Here is a 14,818-nt window from a genome sequence, read left to right on the forward strand (position 1 = left end):
GAAGGTCGGCGGTTCAAATCCCCATGATGGAGTGACCTCCCGTTGCTCGGTCACAGCTCCTGCCCACCTAGCAGTTCGAAAGCATGTCAAAGTGCAAGTAGATAAATAGGTACCACTCCAGGCGGGAAGGTAAGCAGTGTTTTTGTGCGCTGCTCTGGTTTGCCAGAAGTGGCTTAGTTATGCTGGCCACATGACCCGGAAGCTGTACGCCGGCTCCCTCGGCCTATAGAGCGAGATGAGCACCGCAACCCCAGAGTCGGCCACGACTGGACCTAATGGTCGGGGGTCCCTTTACCTTTACCTTTGTCTCCCATTGGTGTATCAGACACTTCTGGGAAGGTCACAGGCAGGGCAGAACTTGTAAACAAGTTGTTTATTTCATGGAAACAACTTAGAGGTGTTTTTTTAATGGTCTATACAATTTATTTTATTTAATGGAAGAACTTAAAACCACTGAGGAATTATTATTTTTTAAGCATTTAGTTCAAAGGGGGAATATGATCCTTTGACTGTGTCTGTGTCTACATACATACATACATACATACATACATACATACAGGTAAAGAGACCCCTGACCATTAGGTCCAGTCGTGGCCGACTCTGGGGTTGTGGCGCTCATTTCGCTTTACTGGCCGAGGGAGCCGGCGTACAGCTTCTGGGTCATGTGGCCAACATGACTAAGCCACTTCTGGAAACGCCGTTTACCTTCCCACCGGAGCGGTACCTATTTATCTACTTGCACTCTGATGTGCTTTCGAACTGCTAGGTTGGCAGGAGCTGGGACCGAGCAACGGAAGCTCACCCCGTTGTGGGGATTTGAACCACCAACCTTCTGATTGACAAGTCCTAGGCTCTGTGGTTTAACCCACAGCACCACCCGCACCCACATACTTACATACATACATCCTAGCAAAAAAAGGGTGTCATTTGTATTGGCACATAATCAAACTGAGATGTCTGACTGCAGACAGTTTCTTCCACTGATCACAAAGATTCTAAACTGGTTCTAGACTGGTGAGGGGTTTGCCAGCTATTAGGACCATACAGGAAGACACCAGAAATAGGTGATAAAAGGAGATTTTATTTTGGGAATCTGATTCCCTAATACAGACAAGAAATCTGAAGGTAAGAGCAACAGAGAGCAATATAAACTGACACATGCAAAACAGCAAATACATTTCCAGAGAGGCCGATTCTGTCCAAATGTAGCTATTTCGGAGGAGGAGACAACCTCTTGGCATAAAAACACCAGCTTCTATACTTCCCATTTGCTTTTGCCAAGCATAGTTTCTGATGTCAAATTGTTCACGTTCCCTTTGGTTAGCATAAATACCAGGACATGTCTACATGCAGTGCTATTTTTCTAGAAAGATTAGTGCTGGAACTCACCCTTCTTTCTCTTATAATGGCAATGGTGCCCACCTGAGAGGTGCCAGAACTGAGTTCCTGTGAGTTCCAGCTAAAAAAAAAGCCCTGCCTTATTGAGGTCATGACATGTATCCAACTGTTCCCATTTCGTCCTGTCTGAGTCTGACAACTTTACTTCTCCAAAGACCACCCATCTCCTTCCTGACTACCAAAACTCAATGACCCAAACCAAAACTTCAAGTAATGTTCTTCCATGTACTAACTTTTCTTGTAGCGCTTTTGCCCCTCATCAAGACTCATTAGCAGAAAATATTTCTCTTCTCCAAACTATTCATAAATGTGTAGATTCCCATGAGACTTTTTAACTATTTTCTTGATTCTATTACATCCTTAACAACAACAATCCTTAATCCCAACAACAAGCTGTGGTTCCAGTCGAGATTCCGGTGTGAACTTCAAATGCTACAATTCTACGATACCCTTAGAGCTAAGAATCAAATATCATGCTCAGTTTTTTCTTGTCAGATGCTCTCTCATGTTCAGATCTGGCCTCAGTATAATAATGTAGCACTTGGGAATGAAGATGCAGCCTAGAAGCCCAGCACTAGAAGCCAAGATAGAGAAGATCTGCACGGCTACCATGAATTTCCCCTTTGTGCTCAGGTAGGTGGGCACAAACGAGACCCAAACGCTGCAGAAGACCAGCATGCTGAAGGTGATCAGCTTGGCTTCATTGAAATTTCCAGGCAGCTTCCTGGCCAGGAAAGCCACCATGAAGCAGATGGCAGCCAGGAAGCCCATGTAGCTGAGGGAGCCATAAAACATGAGCACAGACCCTTCATTGCATTGCAGGATGATCTCTCCAAGCTGGGAATGCATGTCAGAATCTGGGAATGGAGGAGAGGCCCCCAGCCAGATGGTGCAGATGAGAACTTGGACACTGGAACAGGAAATGACAATGGAGTTGGCCAGACTCTTCCCTAGCCATCTCCTTACCCTGTTCCCTGGCTTTGTGGCCAGGAAGGCCAGCACCACAGTGATGGTTTTTGCTAGCACAGAAGAGACAGCAACTGAGAAGATACTGCTGAATGCTGTTTGACGGAGAAGGCAGGTGGCTTTCCTTGGCCTTCCAATGAAGAGGAAGGAGGACAAAAAGGAAAGCAGAAGAGAGATGAGGAGGATGTAGGAGAGGTCCCTGTTGTTGGCTTTGACTATGGGAGTTTCTTTGTATTTAATGAAGATTCCTAACACAAAGCCTGTGGTTAAGGATAAGAAGAGAGAAAGGGAAGCTAGGAGGCTCCCCAAATATTCCACGTAGGACAGGAAGGTGATCGCTTTGGGGACACATCGATCTCGGTCCTCACTTGGATGCTGATCTTCTGGACAACTGGTGCATTCATCAGCATCTGCATAGAGGAAAAGACACTTCAGTATCCTAACATGAATCACACACCTACAATGGTCTTATGCTGTTTCAATTCTGAGGAAAGGTGGGAATATAGGAGAAATATGGGAGAGAGGCAAACATTCACAACTAGAAAAGTCTCAATCCATCAACTCATTCCCACTGGCTTCTCTTAGAACAGGAGGCTTTGATTTTATTGAGTAGTACTTATATCCTTGAGGTTTCATATGAGTTAATCTTTAGTGATGAATGGGTGGATTTCAAATATCTCTAAAATTATATGGGTTATGTAGTAGAAGCCAATATGAGAAATGAGAAAATAACTATATAAAAACCACAAATCAAAATTTTGTAGAAAAGCTACCATCATTAAATACAGGTTAATTCTACATGCTTTACCACATGGGCAAATAAAATTTCCTGGTGCTGGGGAACAGGGGAGCCCTCCCTGAAGAGGGTATTTCATTCATGAGGTGCCATTAATAACATCATGTTTGGAGTGACTCAGAAATTAGCCATGTCCTCCTGTCAAAGGTCCTTTCCTCTGATATCTTCCCTTACCTTCCTGAGTGGAGATTGTCCCTTCTGAGCAGGGAGCACAATCATAGCAGCACGGCGGCTTCCCTTCCTGAACCTTTTTGGCAAATCCTGGGAGACAGCTTTCTGTGCATCTTGAACGAGGAACTATCTAGACGTAAAGAGATTGAACGCCAAGGAGAAAGTGTCAGTAGCAATTGTGCTTTTGGATTAAAGTTTATACCTGTTTACTCAAGAGCAGGTCCCATTAATCTCACTGGGGCTTAGCTGCAGAGAAGTGAGCACAAGATTGCAGTCCAAGCATCATATGTATTATTTAAAATGTTGTTAGAGCGTGGCAGATGCCATAGTTAATAAAATGACAGATATAATTTCCCCTACCTTCTTAAATAGATTGGGCCATACAATTGCTTCCGGATTAATAGTGAACTTCATATTTGAGGACCCCTGTCTCTCTATTCTCCCAATCTTCACTCTAGCAAGAGAACTGTTGGGAAACAGCACCAGATTCACGATATGGAAGTCAGCGGCCACTGCCCCATCCTCATCCAAGTACTGTCCATCAGCTGAAGTATTAGTATAGGAGCGGACTTCTTTCAAGAAAGGATGAAGCTGGAATGACAGAGGAAACTCCAGCATTGAGAGAACATAAAACCACAACTGGGACTCTGGATGGATTTCTGCCAGCAGGTGAAAACAATGTGATTGGATTAATTTTAATTTCATTCCTATTTTTTCTTCATTGCATTCTTATGGAAACCACCCAGGGATACATTGATGTGATGAAAGGTGGCTTATAAATTTGCTATATGAAGAGCATCTGCTTTGCTCTCAGACGGTCCCAAATCCAATCTCCTATTTCATCTCCAGGCAGAGCTGGAAAAGTTTCCCTTCCAAAAACTGTGCAGAACAACTGCTGGTGTGTCAAGGTAGACAATACTCAGCTAGGTAGAACAATGGTATGGCTCAGTTAAAGGCCGCTTCCTGTGGTCCTAGCTTAGTGATTCCAGAGCTGGGACAATGAACTGCATTTTGTAATATTGAATGAACATACCTGCCATGACCATAGCCTTTGAAGTTCCAACCTGCCTTTTCCTCCCCTAATTGAAATCCACTTGGATCTAGATGAATATGCTGCGTTTAAGGCCCGAACCATAGTTTGGATACTCAAGTAATTGACATAGCTGTCTTGCGACTGGATTCTCTCAATGTCTTCCTGGGGCAGCAACTTCAGACTCTCCTGCTCCCTGCATTTTGTCAAACCCCTCACAGACAAGTCCGGCATTGAATATGAACAATCAAATATTTTTTCTGAGCAGCTTAAACTAAGCGAGGTCACTGGCCCATAGTAATCCTTGTTCGTCTTTTTTTTGGTCTTCATTACAAAGGACAAAGAGCCATGGGCATATCGGAAGCAGTCGGTACTGCATGATCCAAGTTTGTTCTGAAGACCTGTGGTTATCCAGACTTTCCCTCCTCCACACTGTCCCCTTTGAAGTAAGGATTCCACCTCTATGATGATAAAAAGTCCATACTGAGAATCTGCAGTGTAAACAAATACATTGACTTCTCTCCATATGGCAGGTAGTTCATGGGGTATCCAAAGCCAAGTCTTATGTTCTACTCTTTCGGTAAAGGCAATACAAATTTCCTTTTTGATCATCAGAGGTGTCAAGGTACTCAGGGACCTTTCTCCGTTGTCATTGTCTGGAGCAAAGAGGCCGACCCACGTCCACCGGAAATGCAGGAGGAGTTGGACCACCCCCTGGTACTGAGTTTCTTGCTTTGGAGTCATCCAGTAGACAAAAGGGAACTGGGCTTTATCATTAAGAACAAAGCCATAACTGAGCTGGTGAGGAAAGAAAGAGACTGGTGATTTGATTTTCAGGACTAAGAGTGAATACTTCTATGTGAAAGAGGAGGGCAAATTTAATTGGAGCAAACCTCACATGGTGTGTGTGTTTTTAATATAGTAATTTTTAAAAAATAATAATCAATTTTTATAACTCTTAATTGCAATAATCTCTAAATATGGTTCCTCACTTCATGAAAGACAATGATTTAAAGCATCGTACAATGTAAAGTGGGACGCGGGTGGCACTGTGGGTTAAACCACAGAGCCTAGGACTTGCCAATCAGAAGGTCGGCAGTTTGAATCCCCATGACGGGGTGAGCTCCCATTGCTCAGTCCCTGCTCCTGCCCACCTAGCAGTTCGAAAGCACATCAAAGTGCAAGTAGATAAATAGGTACCACTCCGGCGGGAAGGTAAACGGCGTTTCCCTGTGCTGCTCTGGTTCGCCAGAAGCGGCTTAGTCATGCTGGCCACAGGACTCGGAAGCTGCACGCCAGCTCCCTTGGCCAATAAAGCGAGATGAGCGCCGCAACCCCAGAGTTGGCCACGACTGGACCTAATGGTCAGGGGTCCCTTTACCTTTACAATGTAAAATCCGTTACATCATCCCAAGTTTTCCCTACTGTGGCATACGTTGCCAGGTGTGTTGGACCTAAACCCAATCCAGTCTTTATTACAGTCATAGACCAGCATAAGTAGGGTGGGGAACAATCATTTAAAACCTGTAAAACATTTTGGAAAGCTAAAATTATTAAAACAGAGGGTATATATAAAAGACTATAAGAATCTAAAAAAGGCTAAAAGAATCTAAAAGAAGGGTTGGGAGTATTAAAAAAAATGGAAGAGCATGAAAGGTTTGAATATAAACAGAAATGGCCAGTGCGCTTTTAAAAAAAATGTCTAGGGGTACTCTCATTTTCCTACTCATATTGAAATACTGCCCCTCAATGAGGCCAATATGGGTGTTCATTAAATCTAGTTTATGGCACAGGTCATCATCCATCGAATATGGAACACTGCTATGCAGAACCTGGAAACAATGTATGTTATAGCAGGGTTGGCATCTGAGGATTACCTGCACCCAGTTCTTACCTGTGGGATCTTGTAGATGCCCAACATGCTTGCAATGTGTGTGGAGATGTCGGATTCACCTGCTTCAAGAACAGCCAACAGCTTTTTCTGTCTTCCACACCTGTAGTTTGGAATATTGATTTCCCCACCAGCAAACAGGTCTATCAGGGCATCGGAAGTCATTCCTCCCTGAAAACTGGTATCATAAATGCTATAGCCGAGGGTGGTGTTCGGTAAGAGCCTGGGGTTATTATTTATTTCCTGAACAGCAAGGGAGAATGAAAGAACATGTGCGCTCCTCCCATCCACCCAGCTGCAAAAATGGTGTGTCACACAGTTACCATCAATTCCGTGAAAATGAAAGTCACATTCTTTTTTGTAATAATCAAAGGAAGGGGGAGAGAGGAGGGGAAACCGGAACACAAATCAGCGCCTTTTCTGTTGATCTCTGATGCCCTCCAGGTCCAGTGGTTTGCAGCCATCACTGTATCAAATGACCTCCCAGGCAATGTCTCACAACGGGTTCCCAAATAATGATCTGCATATTTCTAATGGGGACATGGGAAGAGCAGCCCCACAGAGCAGCCAAGAAGTCTTAGCTATGTTGGGCTGTGCTGGGAGCCAGAGAAAATGGTCCTGGAGCCAAACTGAGCCCACAGACTGCTTTGCACATGACGAAGCACAGTAGTCATTTACAATTTGCAGCTGCATAGATTTTGTTGTGCGTGGGTGAAATAATTGTGCAGTTCCAACGTCACTTACTACAGAAGACCTGCAGCTCAAACACATTGCACAGCATTTCCTACATTTCAGAGAACAAGTTATTCTTTGGAGAGCAGCACACATCAAAACTACTACCAATTACTTAAATTGCATTATAAAATACTTTGAAGCACTGCTTTTCACCAAGTGAACAGACATACAAAAATATTTAAATAAATACAGTAAAGTATATTAACAACCATGCTTGTTTCCACCCCCAGGAAGGACTCATGGCAGCTTCAGCTATTTACATATTATAGGTTTATAAGCAAAAGGTGTTTTTGTGTAACATTATCTTCCTACCCAGATTTCCCAGTTGTATTGCATCCCACTGAATGAGATGCTTCCTCAACAAAAAAAGAGGAGCCAATGATTTATCAGGGATACCAGAAAACAGGGGTGACCCAGGTACTTCAAGAGAATTGGAGAGTGGGAAGGAAGCGGAAATAATTTACATCATCATTGTTGTTGTTTGGTTGTTTAGTCGTGTCCGACTCTTTGTGACCCCATGGACCAGAGTACGCCAGGCACTCCTGTCTTCCACTGCCTCCCACAGTTTGGTCAAACTCATGCTGGCAGCTTCAAGAACACCCTTCATGGATCACTGCCTTGCTGTGGCGAAGGGGCTTGAATAACTCAGAGAAGCTATGAGCTATGCCATGCAGGGCCACCCAAGATGGACAGGTCATAGTGGAGAGCTTTGACCAAACGTGATCCACCTGGAGCAGGAACCAGCAAGCTACTCCAGTATCCCTGCCAAGAAAACTCCATGGACACAAACAACAGGCATATAATACATCATTACTTACCTATGAATTCTGATGAAGGGGTTTCTGGAAAAGGTGAAGTAATGTGGCTTTTCAAAGAATCTTGGAGATATGATTCCACTAATGAGGTGGTCTGCTGGCCGGTAAAAATTCACAGCAGAAAGTATATCGGTGATCTCAGTCGGTGGGCACTTTATCCTCTGCTGCAGCCCATAGTTTGCGAGAGACATCACCAGAAATAATGTTATCATTCTGGGTCTCTTGGCTACACTTTGCTTGTGCCTGTTCCTCCTCCCACTAACTGCTGTTCAGAAGAAGCTCCACATTCTTGCAAATCAGAAGCTGCAGCGACTTTACAAATACAGGGAAGTGTATTTGTATGTCAAAGGGGGGTTGAGGGGAAGGGCCAAAAATTCAATGGACAAGCATCTGTTTTGCACCCAGAAGGTGAGAAGTGCAATCCTGACTCACCTCTCCAGGTAGTGCTGAGGATGTCCCCTTCCTGGAAAGCTGCTACCAGTCAGCAAATAGTACAGATCAAAAAGGCAGCTTCCTATGTTCTGATTAAGCTTCGCACAAACTTAGCTCCCCTCTTCACCTGCCCTATATATTGGCCCCAAGGACTCTGTGGCACATGGGACAAGTGGAACAGACACAGTGGAATAAATAAACCACCAACTGCCCTTAATTGTGATGTTACTTCATTGTTCCCAAATGCAATATTTGAGAGCGGAGGGTGTGAGGATCCCTTAGAGGATTCCCTGGCAGTGGCGTAGCGTGGGGGGTGCCAGGGGTGCCGGCCGCACCGGGCGCAACTTCTGGGGGGGGCGCGAGTCCAGAGGGAAGGGGAACGCCCCTCGCTCAGCCCGCGCATCCCTCGCCCGCCGGCAGCTTCCCCTCCTCGCCTCGCTCAGCGCCGCCGCCGCGGATGCCGCCCAGACCCCCCAGCGCCCAGGGCCATTTCCCGGGGAGCCTCCTCTGGCACATGCCCCGCGCAGGAGGAGGAGGAGGCGGCTCCGGGATGCTCCCTCCCGCCCCGGGAGGCAGAACGCAACGCACAACACACACACCCCCTGTCGCCCCCGCGGCAGAGCAAGGCAGCCAGACGCGGAGCAGGGAGAAAGGCTCGGGCTCACCTTGGGGCAGCCTCCATAGGAGGAGGAGAAGCCGCCACTGCCGCTGCCGCTGCCGCTGCCGCTGCCGCTGCCGCTGCCGCTGCCGCCGCCTCCGTGCACCCCCAGCACCGGGAGAGAGGCCGCTGGCCGCCCGGCGGGCCGTGGTTCCTTCCTCCGCCGGGCGCCCAAGGGGAGGGGGCTTCGGCTGCCTCGGCCCGCGGGGGCTCCACAAATAATAAATTTAATAAATTCCTTTTTTTAATAAGATATTTATTAAAGTTTTCAATTTTATACAAAGAGAAAAATGCAAAAAAATTAGAAAATATATATATTAAAAACACATAAAATTCACAACTTATTTTTCAATAACATATTTCCCTGACCTCCTCATACCTCCCCTTCTTGTTTTCTAGTTCAAATTATTTGTTCAGCAAATCCTTATCTCATAGCATTACCGCTAAATAACACCTTATTTTCTATCCAAGTTCTTGAAACTTAAACTTTTACTTTAAAAAACCATTTTTTCATAACCTTTTATACCATTACAGCTAGAAACCACTTAATTTCAATCCAACATCATTCAACATTCCTTAATATTGCAGTATTTCTGTAAATAGTCCTTAAATTTCTTCCAATCTTCTTCTGCCGACTCTTCTCCCTGGTTGCAGATTCTGCCAGTCATTTCTGCCAATCCCATGCAGTCAATCAACTTCATCTGCCATTCTTCCTGTGTGGGTAAATCTTGCGTCTTCCAATACTTTGCAATGAGTATTCTTGCTGCTGTTGTAGCATACATAAAAAAAGTTCTATCTTTTTTTAACACCAACTGGCCAACCCAGTGGCGTAGCGTGGGGGGTGCAGGGGGGGCCGGCCGCACCGGGCACAACATCTGGGGTTAGGGCAAATCCATGGGTTAGGGGGCGCAAATCCACAGGTTAGGGGGCGCAAATCCATGGGTTAGGGGGCGCAAATTACTTGCCTTGCCCCGGGTGCTGACAACCCACGCTACGCCACTGTTCCCTGGTCCTGAATGGGAGGATCCCTTAGAGGATTCCCTGGTCCTGAATGGGGTAACTGTGCCCCTGAAGGACCAGGTGCGCAGCCTGGGAGTCATTTTGGACTCACAGCTGTCCATGGAGGCACAGGTCAAATCTGTGTCCAGGACAGCTGTTTACCAGCTCCATCTGGTACGTAGGCTGAGACCCTATCTGCCTGCGGACTGTCTCGCCAGAGTGGTGCATGCTCTGGTTATCTCTCGCTTGGACTACTGCAATGCACTCTACGTGGGGCTACCTTTGAAGGTGACTCGGAAACTACAACTAATCCAGAATGCGGCAGCTAGACTGTTGATTGGGAGCGGCCGCCGAGACCATATAACACCGGTCTTGAAAGACCTGCATTGGCTCCCAGTACGTTTCCGAGCACAATTCAAAGTGTTGGTGCTGACCTTTAAAGCCCTAAACGGCCTCGGTCCAGTATACCTGAAGGAGCGTCTCCACCCCCATCATTCTGCCCGGACGCTGAGGTCCAGCGCCGAGGGCCTTCTGGCGGTTCCCTCATTGTGAGAAGCAAAGCTACAGGGAACCAGGCAGAGGGCCTTCTCGGTAGTGGCGCCCGCCCTGTGGAACACCCTTCCAGCAGATGTCAAGGCGATAAACAACTACCTGACATTCAGGAGACATCTTAAGGCAGACCTGTTCAGGGAAGTTTTTAACGTGTGATATTTTATTGTATTTTTGGTTTTTATGGAGGCCGCCCAGAGTGGCTGGGGAGGCCCAGCCAGATGGGCGGGGTATAAATAAATTATTATTATTATTATTATTATTATTATTATTAGAGGATCAGAAGAGACCATGGTGGTTCAGAGAAGTGTAAAGAGAAGAGAGGATTCCTCTGGAACTTCAGAAGAGCAGGTGCAGAGCAAGAGAAAAACATGTTTACTGAATAGACTGACGTGGTTCTAAGAGAGAGAGAAACAAGTTTGACTGATCTTTATTGCCCTCTTAAGAGGCTTGGAGCTGATCAGGCCAAAGGCTCATCACGTCCAGCATCCTGTAATCACAATGGCCAATGAGTTGCCCCAAAGGGAAGCCCACAAGCTGAAGATGAACTTTCCCTACATGTGATTTCTAAAACCCATCGCACAGGTGCCTCCTCCTTCCACCCACGCTCAGTTGCATTTACTGGAGTTTCCCTCCACTCACATTTGAGCTGTCTCCCAGTTTAGTTTCCTCACCCCAAGCTCTGGAGTATACCAAGGAGCCCAGTGTGTTCCACAAAGTGAAAGAGGGGGCTCAGGGTCATGGGAGTGATTCATGCTCTCATGTAGCTCAATTGCTTCATTCTTTCTGAATGTCCCATGGTCTTAGCTTTGTTCTGTGTTACAGTGTTCAAAATTAGCCAGGCTCCAGGCGCATTTTGCACTTAGCTATTGGCCAAGGTCAATGGGGCAACCAAATAGTTTGTTAGGGCAGAGAAGGTGTCGATTGACTGTTGGCAGTAACAAGTCCCCAGTGATCCAAGAAATAAATAATCATCTTAATAATGTAGTTATGGAGCGGCCTGCAGTGAGCGACCCACTCAAGAAATGAACAAAAGGTTTCCCCAAAGGCTACTGAGCAACAGCCCTTATGCTTGAATGGCTCCTCTCCACTGACTGGACATAGCAGGACCTCAGGTTCTGCTATGGACACCTCCACCTGCAATACCAAGTGTTGCCTTTTGGCCTCATTTCTGCACTGAGAGTGTTCAGCAAAGTCCTAGTTGCCCTGGTGGCACACCTACTAGTGTGGTGTAGTGGTTAAGAGTGGTGGACTCGTAATCTGGTGAACCGGGTTCGCTTCCCAGCTCCTCCACATGCAGCTGCTGGGTGACCTTGGGCCAGTCACACTTCTTTGAAGTCTCTCAGCCCCACTCACCTCACAGAGTGTTTGTTGTGGGGGAGGAAGGGAAAGGAGATTGTTAGCCGCTTTGAGACTCCTTAAAGGAAGTGAAAGGCAGGATATCAAATCCAAACTCCTCCTCTTCTTCTTCTTCTTCTTCTACTACTACTACTACTATCAGGGACTACACAGAAGAGGAATCGTGGAGACAGCCAACCCATCCTGACCCTTCCAAGGAGGAGGAAAAGGAAGGCCGTACAGATTTAAAACAGGGGTTTGAGGGGGGTAGCAGCTCAGAGGTAGATGAGGAGAAAAGCTGGGGAATCATGGCACATCTGGAACAACACCCAGATGACACATTGTCATTAGAAAACATTCCAGATCCTCCATCTCCCAGAACCCAGAGAGCCTTAAAAGTAGGAGAGCAAAGGGCTCAAAGATAGAGGGCATGTAACAGCACCCCTATAGGAGACAATGAGCATGACAAATGAGAACATGGGAGAGATGGGGGTGGAGATTCACCCGGGACAACGCCATTATCCAAGAGGCTGGGTTCTATAGCTTCTCTCTGTAACGATTGAAATAAAAAAGGACTGTGAGAAACTTATCCAGTCTTTATACTTTCCTGGGCAACTAGCCAGGGGCCGCTGACAGCATCCTGACACCTGCACACCCAAGGAGTACGGGTCCATCCTTATTTAGGCAACATTATTGTATCAACACCAGTGAGAAACAAGTGCAAGAGAGACCTTAAAACAGCACTGAGCTGCCTCCAGAGGCACAGGAACATAGTGAACATGGAAGAGAGTTTCTTGACCCCCACACAGGGCATCATAGATTTGATATTGACTCTGCCTCATAGAGGAATGAGATCAGGAACTCAGGTCCCTAACTCAACAGATGCAAGAGTCAGGCGGACATCATGGTCTTGGCAGGGAATGATGGTCTCATGGAAGAAACTAGTGGACTGGGTGTGCTTCAATAAGTGTCCCCTTCCATGAGTCCTTGACCTACAGCAGTTCAGTGGACAAGCCGGGACACATGGTCCTGATGTTTGCAAGGCACAAGATGGTTTGTTTCTTTTATTTTTTGCCTGGTGCAGAAGTTCAGTCCACTTGTCAAGTGATACTCTGAGCTCCATGCACCCATTGAAGCAGGTGGTCCAGCACTTCACTTTGCTGACCCTGGGCTGCCCTGCTTAAGGCAGGCAGTAGCTGACCAGCTAGATACAATGATCTCTCCCACCAATGGAGGCACCCATAGCTCTTGTACCTTATGACAAACAGGATGAGCTTATAACATGTAGCTGCTGCCTCCCGCGTTGTTTTTGCTGCCTTTTTTCAGTGACACCCCTGGGGTACAAGCCTTGGCAGTGTGTATAAAAATATTTGAGGGGACCCCTCCCCCCAAGTTGATGGGCATTACCATCTAAATAGAGTGCATGTGTCGCATCTTGTGATTGATTATGTGGTGCAAGACTTACTTCCCCCTACCAATATTTTATTCAAATTCACACCCCTGGCCAGGAACAATCTGGTTATCAGTAAGTTGAAATCATAATTTTGTCTCCAAACAGAACAATGATGCTTGCTTTCTGGTTAATTCACAACTTTGGAACTACATAGATGATTTCATATAATTTATATACTGCTCAAAGCTGTTTACAAAAAGATCATATAACTAGGGGGATTCCAGAATTATTTCCACTGAAACAAAATCCTTTTTCCATATGCAAAGGCTGCAGCTAAGATGGCTCTTCCTTGGTGATTTAAACACAAATTTCAGCACACATTTAACCCCTCTGTGCTCAGTGTAAGTGCCTGACATAAAGGCAGCAAGTGTAATTCAGAATGTATTTGAATTACATCTATTCTATGGTTAGCAAAACCAGATCCATTGAGTAACTGAGGTTATAAGGAAGGGGGGGTGAATGAATGTTCAGGACGTGGATGTTGGTGTTAGAACTGGGGTGTTAGCATAGCTGTCAAATTTTCCCTTTTCTTGCGAGGAATCCTATTCGGAATAAGGAAATTTCCCTTAAAAAAAGGAAATGTTGACATCTATGGGTGTTAGTTGCAAGTGCTTTCTTGCTGATATTTTGGAGGGCAAGTATTCTTTTTTGTTAAAGTTATTTAGCTTGAAGTGAACTACTGGCTAAATCTTGACTCAATATTCATAGAATCATAGAATCATAGAGTTGGAAGAGACCACAAGGGCCATCGAGTCCAACCCCCTGCCAAGCAGGAAACACCATCAGAGCACTCCTGACATATGGTTGTCAAGCCTCTGCTTAAAGACCTCCAAAGTAGGAGACTCCACCACACTCCTGGGCAGCAAATTCCACTGTCGAACAGCTCTTACTGTCAGGAAGTTCTTCCTAATGTTTAGGTGGAATCTTCTTTCTTGTATTTCTCTGACACAGGATCTTCTGTGCACCAGAAGTCTCTCCCCAGGGCCCCAGCACAGTGCAATGAATGACACTGTGCTGCTATTTATTCAGACGTCTGGACAATACGAAAAATATCGCTTGAGTTCTGGGGAGAATAAATCACTATGATTCTGATAATCATAAGGTTCACAGTACTTTGGTGGCATTTGTGGAACATTCAAAGAGTATGTTGCCATTTAAATGTCAAGCTGACCTTTGACCCCCCCCCCACAAGCTGGCCCAGGTAAAGACCAGGGAGCCATTTCTGTGCAGGTCTGCACCTGTCCCTTGAGCCACACAGAGACTCAGGTGGTGCAGCTGCTCTAAATCTTCACTCAATATTTCAGCTGCTCTAAACCTTGACTCAATATTTCTCTGACACAGGATCTTCTGTGCACCAGATTTCTCTCCCCAGGGCCCCAGCACAGTGCAATGAATGACACTGTGCTGCTTTTTATTCGGACGTCTGACAATTACGAAAAATATCGCTTGAGTTCTGGGAAGAATAAATCACTACGATTCTGATAATTAAGGAAAACAAGGTTCACCCTACTTTGGTGGCATTCATGGAACATTAAAAGAGTATGTGCCTGACATTTAAAGGTCAAGCTGACCTTTGACCCCCCCCCC

General features: G+C 45.9%; 1 protein-coding gene across 1 annotated transcript; it reads right to left on the reverse strand.

Moving 5' to 3' along the window:
* Positions 1-1,875: 1,875 nt before the first annotated feature.
* On the reverse strand, positions 1,876-7,993 carry LOC310699281 (vomeronasal type-2 receptor 26-like; the record flags this gene model as incomplete). Its single annotated transcript, XM_083486902.1, has 6 exons — positions 1,876-2,774; positions 3,335-3,461; positions 3,692-3,922; positions 4,365-5,159; positions 6,256-6,547; positions 7,806-7,993. 6 exons carry the CDS (start codon positions 7,991-7,993, stop codon positions 1,876-1,878), a joined length of 2,532 nt encoding a protein of 843 aa, XP_083343028.1.
* Positions 7,994-14,818: the final 6,825 nt, after the last annotated feature.

The sequence above is a fragment of the Podarcis liolepis genome (assembly GCF_965112155.1).
Source record: "Podarcis liolepis genome assembly, chromosome: 2".
Lineage (NCBI taxonomy): Eukaryota > Metazoa > Chordata > Lepidosauria > Squamata > Lacertidae > Podarcis > Podarcis liolepis.